The sequence below is a fragment of the Taudactylus pleione genome, unplaced genomic scaffold (assembly GCF_031769625.1).
Source record: "Taudactylus pleione unplaced genomic scaffold, aTauple2 ptg000976l, whole genome shotgun sequence".
Lineage (NCBI taxonomy): Eukaryota > Metazoa > Chordata > Amphibia > Anura > Myobatrachidae > Taudactylus > Taudactylus pleione.
Window position 1 is genome coordinate 2,652,501 of NW_028285377.1, and position 21,691 is coordinate 2,674,191.

General features: G+C 46.1%; 1 protein-coding gene across 1 annotated transcript in view; it reads right to left on the bottom strand.

Moving 5' to 3' along the window:
• The window catches only part of WDR12 (WD repeat domain 12), a 92,925-nt gene that overhangs the window by 36,232 nt on the left and 35,002 nt on the right, over positions 1-21,691 (bottom strand). Inside the window, exons 4-8 of the mRNA XM_088460722.1 lie at positions 13,960-14,066; positions 13,762-13,877; positions 13,476-13,630; positions 11,116-11,161; positions 941-1,023 (exon numbers count right to left, since the gene is read on the bottom strand). Coding sequence (XP_088316848.1) covers positions 941-1,023; positions 11,116-11,161; positions 13,476-13,630; positions 13,762-13,877; positions 13,960-14,066 — 507 coding nt within the window. The remainder of the gene's footprint in view (positions 1-940; positions 1,024-11,115; positions 11,162-13,475; positions 13,631-13,761; positions 13,878-13,959; positions 14,067-21,691) is intronic.

Below are 21,691 nucleotides of genomic sequence, written 5' to 3' on the forward strand. Positions count from 1 at the left end.
GCAGACTTCTGGATTGATGACTGTATACTGGGACCAGTGTGCACGGGCTGTACTATTTTAATTGCTTTTTACTCTATTTGTGAACTCTTACATCGTGTTATCCCTTTTTACATAAATAACTTTTTGTGCTTTGGAACCACACGATTGGACTGGAAAGCAATTCTTTCTTAAGCGACTTGCAGCACTAAATAGCGACTAACAGGAATCAATTATTTATATATATATATATATATATATATATATATATATATATATATATATATACACACACACACACACACACACACACACACACATATATATATATGGAAGTTGTAATTCCTAGGACAGCACACAAAGTAATCACCCCGAATGTTTTTATCTTCTGGTGCAAAATATCTTAATGTGGCGTTTGTGGCCGAATAACACGATGTCCTTCTAGTAAAAGGAGGCAGCAGTCTTTTCCGTGTGTCCGTGGGGCAACCAGATGGGTGTGATCTGAAAAAGGGGAGGCGCCTAATGGTGTGATAAATTATAGATATTTCTGCACGTGCTGTAGAAATGTAGTAGGCTGCATTTCATCTCCTCCCAAAAGGTAACTATGTATACAAAATGTATATAATATTTAAAGATTTTAAAGATGACCCCAAACAGGTCACGTTTTCCAGGTCCCCTTGCAGGTGCACAGGTGTATTCATTACTCATTGACACATTTTAAAAGATCCATAGGTATCCATAGGTATTTCACTTATGCGAGGAGACCTGGAAAACATGCACTGTTTGGGGTCCTGAGGACAGCATTTGAGACCCTATGACTTTTTCCACCACTTGGAGTTAGGAACAGACCTAACACAAATCAGTTATCGGAATGAAAATCCTTATTTATGTTCCTTTATCAAGGACATCCATTTAAACTTCAACACATTCCTGTAATGATCACGTATGGGCCACGTAACCTTACCCGTGTTAGCCCAAGCTGTTCAGTCTTTTGTTTCTTCCTTGGGCGGTCTGTCATTTCCTCAGCTTCATCTTCATCTGTGGGCACTGTAGTGTGTGACAGGAAAGGAAGGAATTTCAGTTTTACATGTAGATTAATACATAAGAGATAGTTATACGGTAGAAAATAAATTGCACACGTTCCGCTGTGTATTTTAATGAGGGAAACAATTCAAATAATGGTGTGTGCGTGTATATGTATCTCTCTATCTCATGTACAGAGGCACACGCAGAGATGTACACATCACTGAGGCATATAAGTAACATTTGGACTCTATTTAAACTGCTAAAAATTCTTCGGCTGTAGTTCTGTCCTACAGCTAGTTGAGAACTCTCATATTGTAATGTTCACTTGTGGACAACTCTGCTCCAGTCTATTCACTCTATGGTCGTTTCTGTCCAGTTCCAGTTGGTAAAGGAGAGGTGTCATTTATCATCATCTTTAAGGTTATCCTCGATTAGAATCAGAAAAGTGCATGCTAGGCAAAGCAGCCAGATGGAGTCTTTGGACACACTCGTTCCCAGTGAGGTAATCCTAGATGTGGTCAGCCATCCAGGACCAAAGCCTGTGCTAGGACCGTGGGGCCTTAGAAGCCCACAGAAAGCACAAGCCAGTCTGCAGTGGGCCACCATGTACAAAATGGTGGCTCATTGTGTGTTGGGACTCAGAGAGAGGTACAATGCTTCCTCGGTGGCCTTTGGTTGTCTGACTGGAGTCCCCCAAAACAGACACATTTCAGCAGCTACAGCTCTACCTTTCCTGTATTTGCTGAGGTATGGACCAAAGCTTCATTGGAGTTTTGGGTTACCAGCAGATTGCAGACAGTTTATGCTTTGAAAAGGGGGGTATGGATAAATGGGAGAATCCATGGTGGATGCCTCTTTAGTGCGACGGTCTATGGCAGTGGTTCTCAAACTTGGTCCTCAGGACCCCAAACAGCTGACATTCCCAGGTCACCCAGCAGGAGCACAGGTGTATTCATTACTGACATTTTAAAAGAGCCACAGTTGGAGCTAATTATTTCACTTATGATTCTCTGAGGAGACCTGGAAAACATGCACTGCTTGGGGTCCTGAGGTCAGAGTTTGAGAACCTGAGGTCTATGGCCACCACTATTCTGACCACATATTGATACAGATTGGAAAAAGAGATCTAATTACATAGTGGTGGGTGCTTCCCTGAGACCTATTTAAGCACCTGCTTGTGTCAGAGCTGTAGAAGGTGGCTGGAGCAACTCCTGGAACACTTGCAGATATGGAGTCAGTTTGTGAGGCTGACTGAGCACATTGGAAAGGTGGCTGAATATTTGGGAGATGTGGCTCTAAACAATGGTCGTATTGAGGCTAGAATTTCGTCTTTGTGGTTTCTGCTTAAACTTTGACAAGTCTTTGAGGTGGATTCAGAGTCTAGAGTCATTGCTCATCATTCTGGCGAGGTTTTATTCAGAACTGGGTAAGATGATCACTAGGAGTCTGGTGTGAAGAGCTCCTTTCGGTCAGTACATTTTCTTTTGGGCACAGAGCAGAAAGTCTCAGTTATCAAGAAAGCAGCCCTCTGCCCCTGAGGAAAGACAACAAAGGAAAATAGGCCTGGTCCACTAAGGCTTCAGGTGATTTGTCTGCAGGATAGGCATTCAGCCCATCCAGTGCTGTCTGTGGTGAGAGTCCATCTACTTCTCTAGCAGGATCAGATGATCATTACAGATACCCAAGTCAGAGGCACTATGGATCAGTGATCAATCAATCTACTCAAAATACCACAAACTTTTTTATTCACTACCAGTCTTTCAGTGGTCCATGTAAATGACAGGACATGCGAGTAGCTACTCAGATGCTATTCACTGTGAGGGGAAATCAGCCCAATACCAGCAGAGCAGAGGGAAGAATTACTTCAAACCTATTTAAACCTATTTTTGATCCAAAAATAAAAATACAAGAACAAATGGTTCCTTTTACCAGATTTTAACCTCAAAACATTCAACTCCTTTATTCTGGTGGATAAGTTCAAGATGGAAACAGTCATTAATAGCAAGGAATAGTACAAGTCCTTCAATCTGGGACAATGTCTTCAGATTTCTGGTTCATACTCACGATTTCCTGATTTGGTCCTGTAACAGCGCCTGTTAGTTTCCCTGTCATGACCAGTCTCAAGGTGATAATGATCAACTTTTTTTTTTTAAATCAAGTGTTTTTATTAAATTCCTTTTAACAATAGACAATATGTCATACCAGAGCATCAAAATAATCGTGGTTATAGACCAAATGGTATTCTAACAGCAGATTTAGTATTAAATTACCAAGACAACATTTAGAACAATTCGTAAAAATAATACATCAAGTTAGCGTTAACAATACTGATTTTGTGAACTGTGTGTGGCCGGCTGGCGGAGGTACAAAAATAAGAAACCTGTAAAAGGACCAGAAATGTCAGGGAGGGCATAACAGGAATCCTGCCGTAAGGACCAGAGCTTATCAAATTTACTTGGGCAATTCCATTTCTGATACATATAACTAACTCCCGCTAGGCTGTTTTAGTGGGGCACCACGCCCTGCCCAATATCAAAAGAGCAGAATGCGCCCTACCTCCCTGGTTGGCACCCGCTAAAACAGCCTGCGGGTGCCGCAAAATTGTGGTATAGCGATTACCGCCGGTGATTGTGAATAGATGCTACTCGGCATCCAGAGACATGAGCTCTTGGGGGCAGCCCGGCATGTCCGTAAGTGCCGGGCACCGCCCCATTAGAAGTGATGAAAAGGAGACGCATCTTAAAGACCCGCCAAGCCGAGCTACTCTGCAGTCCCTGAAGCTCTGGAAAAGTGAAGTTACCCCAAAGCAGAGAACAGGAATCGATCAGATTCCCCAGCAAGCCAAATTCAGCCTGTTGTAGTAAAGGTGGAGAGCAAGAGAGCAGGGGAATGGACCAATAAAATCTGTAAAGGAGTGATTTTCCTTCCTGCCTTTGCAAGGCGAGCCAGGGGAAGACCTCCATGATCTAATGGGGATCTCCTTGATCTAATGGTGATTTTCCTTCCTGCCTTTGCAAGGCGAGCCAGGGGAAGATCTCCATGATCTAATGGGGAGACTCATTCCTTTTAATGGAGTCAGCTCAGCAGCGAGGCAATAGAGATGTAGATCAGGCAGTGCCAGCCCACCCTCCCTTCCAGACCGACAAAGGAATTTTATAAGCTATACGTGGCCTTTTATTTCCCCAAATAAAGGAAGTAATGCAAATTACTTTAAACTGAGATAAGGGGATGCACACAGGGGAGTTTTGCAATATAATATACATACATACGCACACACACACATATATATATATATATATATATATATATATATATATATATATACACACACACACATATATATATATATATATATCGTTCCCTCTAGCTCCGGCGGCAGGCAGCGCGCCAGAGCTAGAGAGGGTAATCTTGTGCGCGCGCGCGTCCTAAAAGGGGGCGTGGTTATGAAAAGGGGGCGTGTCTATAAGACGCGTCCCCTTTTCATCATACTTGGGGGCATGCCCGGCGCTTACGGACATGCCGGGCAGCCCCCAAGTGCTGCAGAAAGGGAGAATAGATGCCGGGCGTTCTCCGGCGGTGACCGGATCACCGCATGTTTGTCCACCCGCGGGACACTGCGTCCCGCGGGTGAGAACTGCTCCCGCAGACTGTTAGGGCAGGGCGCTTTTTGCACCCCAGAAGGAGGGCAGGGCGCAGCGCCCCGCTAAAACAGCATAGCGGGAACGCTATATATATATATATATATATATATATATATATATATATATATATATATATATATATATATATACATACATACATACACACACACACACACACACACACACACATATATACATACACACACATATACATACATACACATATACATACATTAATACATACACATTTTGGTTGTATAATCTTCTCAACAAGATTGGCACGGCCATTGACAGAGGGAGTTTTCGCCAAATTTGAAATTTAGGGGTTCGTTTACTAAAGTGAGTTATTAGAAGTGGAGATGTTGTCCATAGCAACCAGATTCTACTTATTATTTATCTAGCACCTTCTAGAAGAGAATAGCTAGAATCTGATTGGTTGCTATGGGCAACATCTCCACTTCTAATAACTCTCACTTTAGTAAATATACCCCTTAGTATTTAAATAGTCCATTTGGGGGGAAAGATTTAAACAAATAGAGTCACCAGGAGAGTGTGTAATCTGAACGGCAAGACACCATCTCAGAGGGAAATCATATGCAGGTGTTTGAGGAGTATCAGGGAGAAGGATCCCAATATATGGGAATGTCTGAGTACAATGAGAAACCTTCCACTAACTCAGGGAGAGCGGGTACAGAGCTCCTAATAGATTTGTGAGGAACAAGCTCATATCATCCGCATACAAACCAAGTTTTTCCTTTTTATCCATGATTCTAGAAACCAGACATCAGTGAGGAGGCTGTGATAGCGTAGACTAAAGGCGCCATAGCACGGGCAAACAATACGGGACCCTCTCTAGTCTAAATGTCTCAGTAACATTTACACTCACTCTGGCAGCCGGGCAGGAGTAAAGAAGTTTAATCCATGACAAAAATTTGTGTCCCATTCCAAATCTAGAATGTACCTCCCAAAAAAACGGATTACCGCATTGCGCATCTCCCCACCAGCCACCTGTAGGTAAATAACAGTAAGATTAATGGCAGTGGATCTTCCCGGCATAAAACCAGTTTGGTCAGTATGGACAATTTCAAGAAATTCTTTATTAAGCCGGGAAACCAGAAATTTTGCCAAGATCTTAATATCAGTTGTTAGCAGCGAGATTGGACGATACGAATCGGGATAAAGTGGGTCCTTACCGGGCTTCAGAGTCAATACAATAATGGTCTCCGCCATAGGGGGGGTGATCCAATCTTGAAAAAGGAGATTCAAATAAAAAACTAAAAGGGGCGGTACATACATAGCTAACAAAACTAAAAGGGGGCGGTATATACATAGCTAACAAAAGGGGGCGATATATACATAGCTAACAAAAGGGGGCGGTATATACATAGCCCTTTTGTTAGCCATGTATATACCGCCCCCTTTTGTTAGCACATCCCTGTCCTCACCACATAACTATCCCTAAGGGTGACAGGTCAGCACATCCCCGTCCTCACCACATAACTGACCCTAAGGGTGACAGGTCAGCACATCCCCGTCCTCACCACATAACTGACCCTAAGGATGACAGGTCAGCACATCCCTGTCCTCACCACATAACTGACCCTAAGGATGACAGATCAGCACATCCCTGTTCCCCCCACCACATAACTGACCCTAAGGATGACAGATCAGCACATCCCTGTTCCCCCCACCACATAACTGACCCTAAGGATGACAGATCAGCACATCCCTGTTCCCCCCACCACATAACTGACCCTAAGGGTGACAGCTCAGCACATCCCTGTCCCACCCACCACATAACTGACCCTAAGGATGACAGCTCAGCACATCCCTGTCCCACCCACCACATAACTGACCCTAAGGATGACAGGTCAGCACATCCCTGTCCTCACCACATAACTGACCCTAAGGGTGACCGGTCAGCACATCCCTGTCCTCACCACATAACTGACCCTAAGGGTGACAGGTCAGCACATCCCTGTCCTCACCACGTAACTGACCCTAAGGGTGACAGGTCAGCACATCCCTGTCCTCACCCCATAACTGACCCTAAGGGTGACAGGTCAGCACATCCCTGTCCTCACCACATAACTGACCCTAAGGATGACAGGTCAGCACATCCCTGTCCTCACCACATAACTGACCCTAAGGATGACAGGTCAGCACATCCCTGCCCCACCCACCACATAACTGACCCTAAGGATGACAGGTCAGCACATCCCTGCCCCACCCACCACATAACTGACCCTAAGGATGACAGGTCAGCACATCCCTGTCCTCACCACATAACTGACCCTAAGGATGACAGGTCAGCACATCCCTGTCCCCACCACATAACTGACCCTAAGGATGACAGGTCAGCACATCCCTGCCCCACCCACCACATAACTGACCCTAAGGATGACAGGTCAGCACATCCCTGCCCCACCCACCACATAACTGACCCTAAGGATGACAGGTCAGCACATCCCTGTCCTCACCACATAACTGACCCTAAGGGTGACAGGTCAGCACATACCTGTCCTCACCACATAACTGACCCTAAGGGTGACAGGTCAGCACATCCCTGTCCTCACCACATAACTGTCCCTAAGGGTGACAGGTCAGCACATCCCTGTCCTCACCACATAACTGACCCTAAGGGTGACAGGTCAGCACATCCCTGTCCTCACCACGTAACTGACCCTAAGGGTGACAGGTCAGCACATCCCTGTCCTCACCCCATAACTGACCCTAAGGGTGACAGGTCAGCACATCCCTGTCCTCACCACATAACTGACCCTAAGGATGACAGGTCAGCACATCCCTGTCCTCACCACATAACTGACCCTAAGGATGACAGGTCAGCACATCCCTGCCCCACCCACCACATAACTGACCCTAAGGATGACAGGTCAGCACATCCCTGCCCCACCCACCACATAACTGACCCTAAGGATGACAGGTCAGCACATCCCTGTCCTCACCACATAACTGACCCTAAGGATGACAGGTCAGCACATCCCTGTCCCCACCACATAACTGACCCTAAGGATGACAGGTCAGCACATCCCTGCCCCACCCACCACATAACTGACCCTAAGGATGACAGGTCAGCACATCCCTGCCCCACCCACCACATAACTGACCCTAAGGATGACAGGTCAGCACATCCCTGTCCTCACCACATAACTGACCCTAAGGGTGACAGGTCAGCACATACCTGTCCTCACCACATAACTGACCCTAAGGATGACAGGTCAGCACATCCCTGTCCTCACCACATAACTGACCCTAAGGGTGACAGGTCAGCACATCCCTGTCCTCACCACATAACTGACCCTAAGGATGACAGGTAGAACAATTTACTTCACTTTAATATTTTACTATATTGTTTTCTGAATTTCTCAATAACAAACTTAACTTAGAGGTGGTGTGAAAACAATGCTGATACTCTATGCACTGTGATTCAAAAAAGTTTGGGAATCACTGCACTAATTCCCGCTTACCGTCAGTGACCGCTTGTCACTGACTCCGCCCACTGCGCAATGGGCGTGTATATTGCTGCCACCGAGCTCCTCCTATCGGCACTCGGAACCATTTACGAATACCCAGGCTCCTACCTCGGCGCCTGGAACCACTTTGCTGCATATGAGTCGACTAACTGCGGCCACACCTCCTATTTAGTGGCGGCTGTTCCCATCTGACCCCTCGCGATGCACCAGGCTCTGCACGGTAGTGTTATGGTACACGCACGGTTGTGTAAGACCTCTAAAGCCAGGGAGAGGATTTTCCACCAACAACAGCCACTCGCTGTTCCCTTAGTGAATTATTTACACACCGGTACTTAGGTGGCTGCCTTGATTTAAGCCTCCAGCAGTGGAGGCTTACACAACCGGCGAGAGACCGCAGGACTGCTGACTAGGACAAGACAGGACAGTGATGTGGCAGTCCTTCCACAACTGGCTAACTGGAATGAGGCTGCAGGTAATGGTTTTAAAACAAGCGTAATGGACAGGGTACACCAGCAGCCACAGATAATGGGTCTCAGGAATGTCCAGGGACTGTGGTGCAAGCTAGGTAGTCAGGCAATGAGTGGCACCACAATACTAATTGGTGCAGGGCAGGAGTGACCTGGACTGAGATGTAGCAGGATTACAGACAAGCCTGGACTGGACAAGACAAGAATAGACTATGACAAGACTGACAAAAAACAGACAAGAATTAGACAGACACAACAAAATAGATACAAAGTACTAGATGTGGCCTTGAGGCTGTGGTGCGGCTTAGACAACCGGGATGTGGCTTTGAGAGCCAGGTGATACTATGCTGAGTTGCAGCCTTTGGGCTGAGATGCAGCTTTGAGAGCCGTGTAATACTTGGCTGAAATCAGCCTGCGGACTGAGGTGTGGCTGCGACAACTGAGGTGCAGCTTTGGGAGCCGGGTAGTACTTGGCTAGGAAGCAGCCTGCGGGCTGAGGTGTGACTTTGGGAGCCGGGTAGTACTTGGCTAGGAAGCAGCCTGCGGGCTGAGGTGCAGCTTTGGGAGCCGGGTAGTACTCGGCTAGGAAGCAGCCTGCGGGCTGAGGTGCAGCTCTGGGAGCTGGGTAGTACTTGGCTAGGAAGCAGCCTGCGGGCTGAGGTGCAGCTTTGGGAGCCGGGTAGTACTTGGCTAGGAAGCAGTCTGCGGGCTGAGGTGCGACTTTGGGAGCCGGCTAGTACTTGGCTAGGAAGCAGCCTGCGGGCTGAGGTGCAGCTTTGGGAGCCGGGTAGTACTTGGCTAGGAAGCAGCCTGCGGGCTGAGGTGCAGCTTTGGGAGCTGGGTAGTCCTTGGCTAGGAAGCAGCCTGCGGGCTGAGGTGCAGCTTTGGGAGCCGGGTAGTACTTGGCTAGGAAGCAGCCTGTGGACTGAGGTGCAGCTTTGGGAGCTGGGTAGTACTTGGCTAGGAAGAGGTGCGGTCGAGACAGCCGGGATGCAGGAATCAGACGGCTGGAAGGTGAACACAGCTGCAGCCAGAACACAGGGTAAAAGCAACTGGATAGAGAATACAGCAGGTTGAACAGCTGAATACTGACACTCAGCTTGACAGGACATGCAGTATAGGAATACCGCTGAAGAAATGCTGACAGGTACAGGATACTGGAACTGTGGAACTTGGGAAGACCGGCAGAAGTTCAGACTTCAGAGAGACATGCATACACAGGTTGTCAGACAGTATAACCGGCATGGAGTGAAGGGCTGGCTGAAATTTAACAGAAGCAGGGTCCAATCAGAACCAATTCCTGGAAAGAGCAATTCCTAATCAAAGACATGTGTGCACCTGCTCTGCACACAGACAGCTAGGTGATTAGTGAGCACATGATACAAAACACACAGACAGACATGAATGACAGGCTATGATCTAAACACAGACAAGACAGGATTTCCAGCTACCTGCAAAACCCAGAACAAGAACAAAACATGATGCAGTATCCCAGTAACAACTATGACTGGGAACTGCCACCAAGATGATTTGCTAACCGCAAATCATAACAGGTAGCTGGCAGGGGCCTTGAGCTTCAGAGACACTCGGCTCAACCCAGAACAGTAGGAAAACGAAACAGTGTTTGGCGCAATTCTGTTGGTCGCAGGGTACAGATGTAGTCGAAGTAAAGGCAAGGGTGGTTATTGCTCAAAGTCTTAAAAAAGACCCTCCCTTCCGATTGAAGGGGAATATCGTACAGAAATCAAACAGCAGCTCTTCTCCACAAAGGATTTTCAAAGATGTACACATACACAGGCTGTGTGTGTGTGTGTGTGTGTGTGTGTGTGTGTGTGTGTGTGTAAACATAATACAGCATGGTGAAATGTAATTACAATTCACATCCCACAGGAACTGGTTATTTACATTCATCCTTTGATACATTTATCACACAGTGACAAAATATCTATGTAGAACAACCAGCAATATTATTCACTTTAGTCTTCCTGCAATATTCAGGAAATCACTGTGCGCCTCGCTGACCGCCAGTGGCTATGTCTGCGTACAGCACAGTGCTCCTCGCTGACCGCCAGTGGTTATGTCCGCGTACAGCACAGTGCTCCTCGCTGACCGCCAGTGGTTATATCCGCGTACAGCACAGTGCTCCTCGCTGACCGCCAGTGGTTATATCCGCGCATAGCACAGTGCTCCACGCTGACCGCCAGTGGTTATATCCGCGTATAGCACAGTGCTCCTCGCTGTGTGGTGTGGTGTGCGTGGTGTGGGGTGTGTGTGTGGGGTGTGTGTGTGGGGTGTGAGTGTGGGGTGTGAGTGTGGGGTGTGAGTGTGGGGTGTGAGTGTGGGGTGTGAGTGTGTGTGGTTAGGGTAGAGCAGGCAATAGTACCATTATATAACTGCAGATTCTGCATATTACTTATACATGAACAAAATATTGGCCTAAAGTGTTTATTAGAAATATTCCAACAACTAATAATAATAATAATAACACCCAATAAGTATTTTCTTACTAACCTGCTGACCAGATCTTCAGCATCTTGTCCCATGATCCACTGCAAAACTGAGAAAGACTATTCATGAGCGAGATTAGTGACATGGAATGAGATTAGTGACATGGAATGAGATTAGTGACATGGAATGAGATTAGTGACATGGAATGAGATTAGTGACATGGAATGAGATTAGTGACATGGAATGAGATTAGTGACATGGAATGAGATTAGTGACATGGAATGAGATTAGTGACATGGAATGAGATTAGTGACATGGAATGAGATTAGTGACATGGAATGAGATTAGTGACATGGAATGAGATTAGTGACATGGAATGAGATTAGTGACATGGAATATACCAATAAAGCAGAGACTAAAGAAAATACATTACTCTTACTTCAACATTTCATCAATTACACACAAAAATTGTGTATTTCCCCCATATGCAGAGATAGGTTCCTGTCCGCAACAATAGCACATTGGGCTTATGTAAGGCGCACGTCACAGACAATTAGGTGCCACTTGTACCCATGTTTTAACGCATTTCCTTAAGGTACAACAATCATTCATTACAAAGCATGAATAATACCGATCTACCCTAACAAAGCATGAATACTACCGATGTACCCTAACAAAGCATGAATAATACTGATATACCCTAACAAAGCATGAATACTACTGATATACCCCTAACAAAGCATGAATAACACTGATATACCCCTAACAAAGCATGAACAACACTGATATACCCTAACAAAGCATGAATACTACTGATATACCCTAACAAAGCATGAATAATACTGATATAACCTAACAAAGCATGAATAATACTGATATAACCTAACAAAGCATGAATAATACTGATATACCCTAACAAAGCATGAATACTACTGATATACCCCTAACAAAGCATGAATAACACTGATATACCCTAACAAAGCATGAATAATACTGATATAACCTAACAAAGCATGAATAATACTGATATAACCTAACAAAGCATGAATAATACTGATATAACCTAACAAAGCATGAATACTACTGATATAACCTAACAAAGCATGAATACTACTGATATAACCTAACAAAGCATGAATAATACTGATATACCCTAACAAAGCATGAATAATACCGATATACCCTAACAAAGCATGAATAATACCGATATAACCTAACAAAGCATGAATACTACTGATATAACCTAACAAAGCATGAATAATACTGATATACCCTAACAAAGCATGAATACTACTGATATACCCTAACAAAGCATGAATACTACTGATCTACCCTAACAAAGCATGAATAATACCGATATACCCTAATAAAGCATGAATAATACTGATATACCCTAACAAAGCAGAAACGTCCTTTATCCTTACAGCAGCACGCTATTCACCCAACACATGAAGAATGCACCAATGAGAAGCGGCCATTCACAAACAGCCAATCACAAGTGGTTTGCTAGGAACAACTCACCATGCGTTATTTGCCACTGACTGACCACTCACACATTACACAGCACATGCATGTTATTCCCAGTCTGCACACGTGAGAATGCCACCCTCCCACCTATACATGGGTACATGTGTGTAAGCCTCCGTGCTGGGCATGATCAGGGTTTATTCACACAAGATATTCTATAAACTGTTGGTGTAGAAATAACGCTGCATCCGGCACCAAATGTTCTCTGACATCTCGCTGGCACAGACGCTGGTATGGGGTCACTGTACACCCCTGAAGACTCAGACTAATTGTCTATACGCTTACCATGCCAACATTTATCAGGAAGGTCAACCAGAGACAATTAGTAATAGTTTACCCAAATATTTTGTACTCAATTCCAAATAGCACTGGCATTTAACAAAGTATGATATTAGGTCTTCGGGCTAGATTTACTAAGCGCCGGCTTTCAGGTGATTTACACTTCCTGTGATTGGCGCTCTACCTGCAGGAAGCGGCGGCACTGCGTAAACCTCTCGTCCTTACCCATCTTTAGGAAACCTTCACTTGACCCAGGACCCTCTCTCTCATCCCCTATACCAGCAATCTTCTCGGGAGGATCATCCAGAGAGTATGTACATACTGCAGACAGAAGCACACACAGCGTATCTGCACTAAAGAGCTGCACGTGCCATCGAGAAGATACACTTCAATTCTTTGACACACACAAATATAAACACACAAACACACTATAATATTATATATATATATATATATATATATATATATATATACACACACACACATATATATACATACACACACATACACACACATATACTTGCACACACATCTACAATGAATGAAGTGAAACTCAGAAAAGGTGCTATGGAAAGTGAATAGGACCGGCTGGTAACACAACTGATGGAGCGCCTTACTTTGCTTCCTGATCCATCCACAGCTATGGCATCCACACTGCCGGCATGACCTCTGCAGCAATGAAGAGCCTTCACCTTGTTCCTCTCCGCATTCCACTCCCACAGAAGGATGGTCTGGTCCATGGATGCACTCAGTAGCAGGCAGGAGAGGCCATCTGTAGGAGTTTCATTTCAATCCAATTAAAGCTCAAACAATCTGAAATACGCTTAAATACAATATAAAATGCTTACTGTAGGGTTCAGGTCAGTTACATTGTATAATCAGTAAGCCATAAACAACAAATACCTTTTTTCACCCAAGCCACATCTTTAACAACTTCACTGTGACCTGCAATTGTCATAATGGGCTTCCCCTCCACCGACCATATCCTACACGTCTTGTCATATGAGCCAGTGAGGATCCTAAACAGAAAGACATTCAAAAATAAAGACATAATAACATGGAAGACGATGACATGAGCCATGTTTGGGAGCTGTGACGTACCATTCTTCACCCCCTGCCACAGAACTGAGCCAGTCGTCATGTAACATGCATTCCTCAGGCTGCGGGGCCGTCACCTTCTCCACGTACTCCACCTCAATCACCTCTTCCTGCATAGAAGGAGAATCATACGGGGAAGAGATTAATGTGTCTCATGTCTGCATAACTCATCCAGAAAGCACATATGGGAAGCAGCACAGTGCTGTACCTGTAAGGGAGATGGTAGTGATAGATAGATATATATACACACACACACACACACATATATATATATATATTTATGGTACCTACCTTTAAATCTATTTCTCTGACTCCATCTGGGGGACACTGCATTACACATGGGTTTAGAGTGGCATGAAGGCGTCAGCACTTATTTAGCTCTATAAAAACTCCTCCTTTCTGACCCCTCCTCAGTTTGAAGTTAAAAAGCCTGAAGGATAGGTTGAAGAACAACTATAACCATCTTACTCATATAGTCAACAAATGAAGGAGGGATCGAAGCGTCCCCCAGATGAAGTCAGAGAAATAGGAACCCTAAATCTTTTCCTCTTCCTACATCTGTAGGACACTTCCTTACACATGGGGGATCATGTGGGGCTCTAACTGTTAAGCGGACGCCCCATGCAGCCCTGACCCTGAAAACTCACTAGACTGCAATTCTGAAACTCCATACCTTGGTGGTCAACACCAACTGAGCTAGATGGAACGAATGGCGATGCTAAGTAGGATAGCTCGTTCAGTGCTGTTGTTAAAGGAAAAATCTATTATTCACCATTTAGGACTCACAGATACTGGTCATTTCGTGAATAGAAACCAGTTTTACTTGTTAAGACCTAGGCACTCTCACACACCATCAGCTTTTGAATAGAGATTACTTCCCCCACTTCCTGGGTTACAGCCAAAATCTTGTATGTGAATGAACAAAGACTAGGAACACACGTGTGATGGAAACTGCTGCCTGAACAACATCAAAGCCATAAGTATCATGTACATATATATACATACGTACTGTATTTTGTGTGTGTAATTGAATATATATTGTTTTGTAGTTAATTGTAACAGGGTTATGTATGTACTGTGTAATCCTACTTTAATAAAATAATATTATACAGAGAACTCTGTGGGTGTTTTATGTTATTTCATGTGATGATAGGACTTCTATAGTGGGTAAATATTTAAAAAGCAAGGAACAGTATAAAGGAATTAAAGCGAATATAACGATTCCCTTAACACGTGTCCTATGTCTACAGACTAATGGGCCTAACCATCTGGCCATAGTCCTCCTAGAGCAGGCATATCGTACCAACCGGGCAGAAAATTCAAGTTCTAAGAGTGTGTGGGCCACAAGAAAATAAAAAAAGTCTTCTATGCAATTTTGAAAGGCTTATTATTAATAAAAAACAATGTATGCCCCCTGTAGTAATGCTCCTTATGCAATGCCCCTGTATTAGAGCCCCTTATGCAATGCCACTGTAGTTGTGCCCCTTACACAATTCCCCCTGTATTAGTGCCCCTTACCCAATTCCCCCTGTATTAGCGCCCCTTACCCAATTCCCCCTGTATTAGTGCCCCTTACCCAATTCCCCCTGTATTAGCGCCCCTTACCCAATTCCCCCTGTATTAGCGCCCCTTACCCAATTCCCCCTGTATTAGCGCCCCTTACCCAATTCCCCCTGTATTAGCGCCCCTTACGCAATTCCCCCTGTATTAGCGCCCCTTACGCAATTCCCCCTGTATTAGCGCCCCTTACGCAGTACCCCCAGTAGTGCCCCTTATGCAGTGCCCCCAGTAGTGCCCCTTATGCAGTGCCCCCAGTAGTGCCCCTTATGCAGTGTCCAATATGCAGTGCCCCCTGTATTAGCGCCCCTTACGCAGTACCCCCAGTAGTGCCCCTTATGCAGTGCCCCCTGTATTAGAGCCACTTACGCAATGCCCTCTGTAGTGCCCATTATGCAGTGCCCCCTGTATTAGAGCCACTTACGCAGTGCCCCCAGTAGTTTCTCTTATGCAGTGCCCCCAGTAATGCCCCTTACGCAGTGCCCCCCAGTAGTGTCCAATATGCAGTGCCCCCTGTATTAGAGCCACTTACGCAGTACCCCCAGTAGTGCCCATTATGCAGTGCCCACAGTAGTGTCCAAAATGCTGTGCCCCCCAGTAGTGCCCCTTATGCAGTGCCCCCTGTATTAGAGCCACTTACGCAATGCCCTCTGTAGTGCCCATTATGCAGTGCCCCCTGTATTAGAGCCACTTACGCAGTGCCCCCAGTAGTTTCTCTTATGCAGTGCCCCCAGTAATGCCCCTTACGCAGTGCCCCCCAGTAGTGTCCAATATGCAGTGCCCCCTGTATTAGAGCTACTTACGCAGTACCCCCAGTAGTGCCCATTATGCAGTGCCCCCTATATTAGAGCCACTTATGCAATGCCCCCAGTAGTGCCCATTATGCAGTGCCCCCTGTATTAGAGCCGCTTAACACAGTGCCCCTTATTCAATGCCCTGTGCATTAGAGCCCCTTATGCAGTACCCCCAGTAGTGCCCATTATGCAGTGCCCCCTGTACCAGCTTGAAAAAGGCCACAGTAGTAGCCGACACCGGTTGCTGCCCTCGTTCTTTGGATTTGTGATCTCAGCTCTCCGTCCACACTCCATGCTGACATTGGTCCTTTGCACATTACAACTGAAGACCATTGCGGTTGCAAGGGACCGGCGGCCTGCAGGAGACACGATCGCACTGCAATACAGAGCATTCCTGAGATGCAGATGAGCCACCTCGCCAATGCCGCCTGGAGCAATAATCAGCATTGGACTGCTAGTACCCGCACAGGCTCCATGCAATGGAGGTGATAAGAAAGATGCTCCGTATGTATAAGTGACATCCTTTCACATTCACTGTGAGTAACGTGCTAATACATGGCTGTAATCGGCAGCGTGGCATCGCTAACGATATCCCCACATTTGGCTGCATGTACAGCCGACTGGGGATATTGTTAACGACCCGCAGGAGAGCGCATTATTCATCGGTGAGGCTGTACACACTGGACTAGGGGTTCCCAACCACGGTCCTCAAGGTACGCTAACAGTCCAGGTTTTAAGGATAGCCATACTTGAGCACAGGCAACTTAATTAGAACCTCAGTTATTTTGATTAAACCATCTGTGCTTTAGCATGGATGTCACCAAAACCAGGACTGTTAGTGTGCTCTGAGGACCGAATCAATGCACTGGACGATATGAACGATATAGTTATCGTTCATAGATATTGTCCAGTGTGTACGCACCTTCAGAGACTGCTGGTTTCTTCATAGTCTGAACTATGGATCTTACCCTAGAACCTCTAGGAACAGAGGGCCTGATTCAGAGCCGGATGCTCTGACCAGAGCGCTCGCTCTGAATCAGGGCCCTCCTACCTCAACTTGGAGCGGCCTCATGTGCGCTCGCATAGCTGTGGTTACCAGCCACAGCTATAGCGAGCGTCCATGATGATGGTCGCGATGGTCAAGACCATCGCGACCATCGGGCTTGCGACGAGACCCTGCGGTAGTGTCTCGCTGCCGCAAGCCCTGGAGTGATTTTGTCTCTATCAGAGCCAAAATCACTCCCACTGACATCACTACTGATGTCAGTGGGGCCGGACTCAGACGGTAGGCGTTCCCATGGAATCGCCTCTGTCTGGCAGCCACGCCCCCCGGCGGGTCTCGCGCTCCCTCCGTCGTGCGCATGCGCACTTAGGCACCATCGATCCGCTTGCGAGCGTCCAGCGCTCGCGAGCGGGTCAGAATCAGGCCCAGAGCTTTAAACCATGTCACAATTAAACAGCTACATATTTTGACAATGACACTTAAACAGACCGGCCCGGCTTAAACAGAAAGACACTTCATGGCCCTCTTGTCAGGTTTAGTACCAAACTTTCTCTGGGCAATCTGGTGCCACTGAATTACTCGAGCACCATCCATTATTACTTCCTTACAAGGAAGACAGAATTCTTGGACTATACCAATTGTATAACAAAAATTGACACAGGGATCATTTTGGCTGCCTACTGGACTTATAAGACAATTTCACTGGAAGAACTAGACCATTTATTTCTACTCTTTAATCCAGTCCGACTGACAGACATCCATCCATCCATAAAACTCTGTACAGATTCAATCACTCCCAGGGACTATGTGCCTGATGAATGATATGGCTGTTGTTTGCCGTAGTAATGCTTGAATAGAAGCATTCCCAATGCTTCTAGAACCTCTATAATTTCTGGCAACTTAAAATTTGTCAGCCCCATCTACTAACCTGCAGCATCTGATATCACAAGGTGGACTACAATCCCAGCAACAGCCAAGCCCCATCCTGCATATATACAAGAACTCGGCGAATCTGAGCATCCTGTAGAGACTTGGCGGTTGACTCAGTCCAACTCCCCCTGGACACTGGCATAGAACTCCTAATGAAGACCATATGACAAATTACGAGTTATGGTAGACTTACCTTTGTTTGGAGTGATCTGAAGTCCGTAGTATCCATAGCTTTAGCTCCCAGGATACCTCCACATCAATAGGCAGACAGTTTTGTAAACAAGCCCAAGGCAGGAGCAAGAAAGAGGTGAAGGAAGAACACTACTCTTAAGAAACACTCTCCCAGAAGATGAAGGAATCGGTGATCAAGAGAAAAAAATACCCAATGAGGCCAGGTGCGTCAGGGTGGGCGCACTATGGATCCTAGATGGATTTAGAAGAAATAGAGTTAACAAAAAGGTAAGTCTGCCATAATTCTTAATTTCTTCTTCAGGATCCATAGGGATACCATGGGGGATGTCCTATAGCAGTTTCCCTTAAGGGTGGGAACGCTCCTGAGCAGAAAGGAGAATCAGACGCCCAAAGGAAGCATCCTGAGAAGCAAAGGTATCAAAGGCGTAGAACCTGAGAAAGGTGTGGATGGCAGACCACGTGGCCACCTTGCACAATTGTTCAGCAGAAGCGCCACGTCGAACCGCACACAAATGTGCTGTAACCCTGTTTGGAACAGGAAGATTATCTTGCGTGTAGGACTGAAAGATTGTCATGCAGAGACAACGAGCCAGAGTCTGTTTGTTAGCTGGCCAGCCTCGCTAGTGAAAGCCATACAACACAAATAGAGAATCTGATTTCCTCAAGGAATTTGTACGATCCACCTAGATCCGAAGAGCATGAAACACATCCAAGGAGGCTTCACCTGCAGAAAGATCCGAAGACTGGAAGGCCGGAACCACAATCTCTTTATTCAAATGAAACCGGGATATCACTTTAGGGAGGTACCGAGCTCTGGTATGGTACACAGCTCTGTCCGGATGAAAGATTAAAAATGGGGAGCGACAAAGCGCTGCCAAATCAGATACCCTGCGGGCAGAGGAGACAGCGAGGAGAAAGAGTCTTCGCTGTCAGCCACTTGAGGACTACTAAGTCCAGAGGTTCAAACGGAGAAACCTATAGTACCCGGAGAACCTGGGACAAATCCCACGTAGCCACCGGAGGAAAAAAAGGGGAGGTTGCATGTGGAGGACACCTTGAAAGACTGTTCTGACATCAGGCATGGGAGCAATCCTTCGCTGGAACCAGACTGACAGAGCAAAAACCTGAACTCTAAAGGACGCCAGGCTGAGGCCGAGGAGAAAGGCAAGCACATGGGAGACCCTAAAAACTGTAGGGTCATAGCCTCTGGGAGAGCACCGTTGGAAGTAAGAGTGATAAACACTAATAGATGCGAGCTGAGGAAGGCTTACGCGCCCTGAGCATCGTCTGGACCACAGAGCGAGAGAAAAACCTTTAGCCTTTAAGGAGGGATGACTCAAGAGCCACGCCGTCAAAGACAGAAATGGTAGGTCCAGGTGCAGGCAAGGACCCTGTGCTGGTAGGTCCTACCATAGAGGAAGTGGAAAAGGAGCGTCTATGGAGAGACTCTGTAGGTCAGTGAACCAATGTCGCCTGGGCCAGGGGCTATTAGTATCACCGTGCCGCCTTGTAGCTTGAACCTTTGGAGAACTCTCAGAAGGAGGGAGTTTAGAGGAAAGAGGTATGCAAGATTTAAGTCCCACCTCACTGCAAGAGCGTCCACAAAGGCGGCTTTGGGGTCTCAGGTCCTAAACTCGTACCTGGGGACCTGGTGGTTGTGACGTGAGGCCATGAGGTCTATGTCTGGCAGGATCCATTTGTCCACCAGGAGTTGAAGGACATCCAGGTGGAGAGCCCATTCTCCGGCGTGTACATCCTGACGGCTTAGAAAGTCTGCTTCCCAGTTGAGGACTCCGGGAATGAACACTGCCAATATTGCCGGGAGCTTACCCAGAATGTTTGCCACTTCCCACATGGCTGCCCGACTTCACATGCCTAACTGATGATTGAGGTATGCTACCGCTGTCACTTTGTCGGACTGGATCTGGACCGGCCTGCCCTGGAGGAGGTCATGTGCCAGAGAGAGTGCTCTGTACACTGCTCGAAGCTCCAGAATGTTTATGGGCAGACTACTTTCCTGGGTTGTCCATCGTCTGTGAAAGGTATGAATCCAGAAGGGGCGATCCTTGTCTAGATGGGACGTCTGTAGCCACCATGCGAGGCAAAGCCGGAGAGAGGAGGATCGTCGGGGACCAGATCAGACAATACTGCACTGGGAGAGAATCAGCTGTAGATGGGGCCTGGAGTGTAACTGGGCGTATTCCACCATGTCGAAGGTGGGTACCATGGACCTGCATTGCTGAGTGAATGTATACCCTCCCATTGTGGAACAAGTTGCGCACACACAAGTGTAGTGTTAAAATCTCTCATACAAGCGGCACACGCATTGCAGACACAACCTCCTCCGGTGTGCAATCTACATAATACCTGTATTAATTACTAGTGCACCATTGGCAAAAGTAGATGCAGCAAGGAGTTAAACCTGACATCACACCAATGGGATTGATTGACAATAGACTCACTAGGGAAGACAGAGCAAAGGCCCCATTCTCCCAGTTCATTGACAAGACGATACAACAACCACAACCACCACACAATTCTTTAAAACATTCATACTAGAGAAGTGAACAACAAAAGAGAACAAATTGTGGTGGGACACACAGACATTGATATGGTATCGCAACAACAAAACGATCCCTAAGGGACTCAAAACTAAAAATATACCTTCACACCATAATGACAATAACACGTTCATGAATCAATGGAGCAGCATCCTAACTGAATGGTCACCGAATCTCAGAGTTGCTGATCAACACAAACCCAAGAATTGGAAGAACTTGACACAAAGATCACGAAACTGAACTCAATACTCACACCTCTATGAACAAGAAGAATTCAAAGCACTGAAACATTTCTTTACAAAAAAATCAGACAAGGAGAGGACAAAATCATTTCCACCAAAAAGAGTAAAATTCTAAGAGACAAATTTGGTTTAAAAAAACCCCAAAACCAAGCAGGCTAGTAAACAGACCCTCGTTACAAACAGGAAACAAGGAATACCCCCTACCCCACTCAAGATCTAGAGAGGCGACTAAAATCCCATTGTACAAGAAATTGTTGGAATGGAGTTGTCAAACTCTTGATACGTTAATTTCAAACAGCCACCGAGTAGGGGCACCCACCACACACCAAGTCCTCAAACAACCCCTAGCCAGTCAGAGTTCAGCACCATCTCAGAACAGTCGTTCAGCATTCACATTATAGAAGAACCACCAGAATACACTCTGGCAAGACAATTGTTAGAACAAGGCTGGCTAGA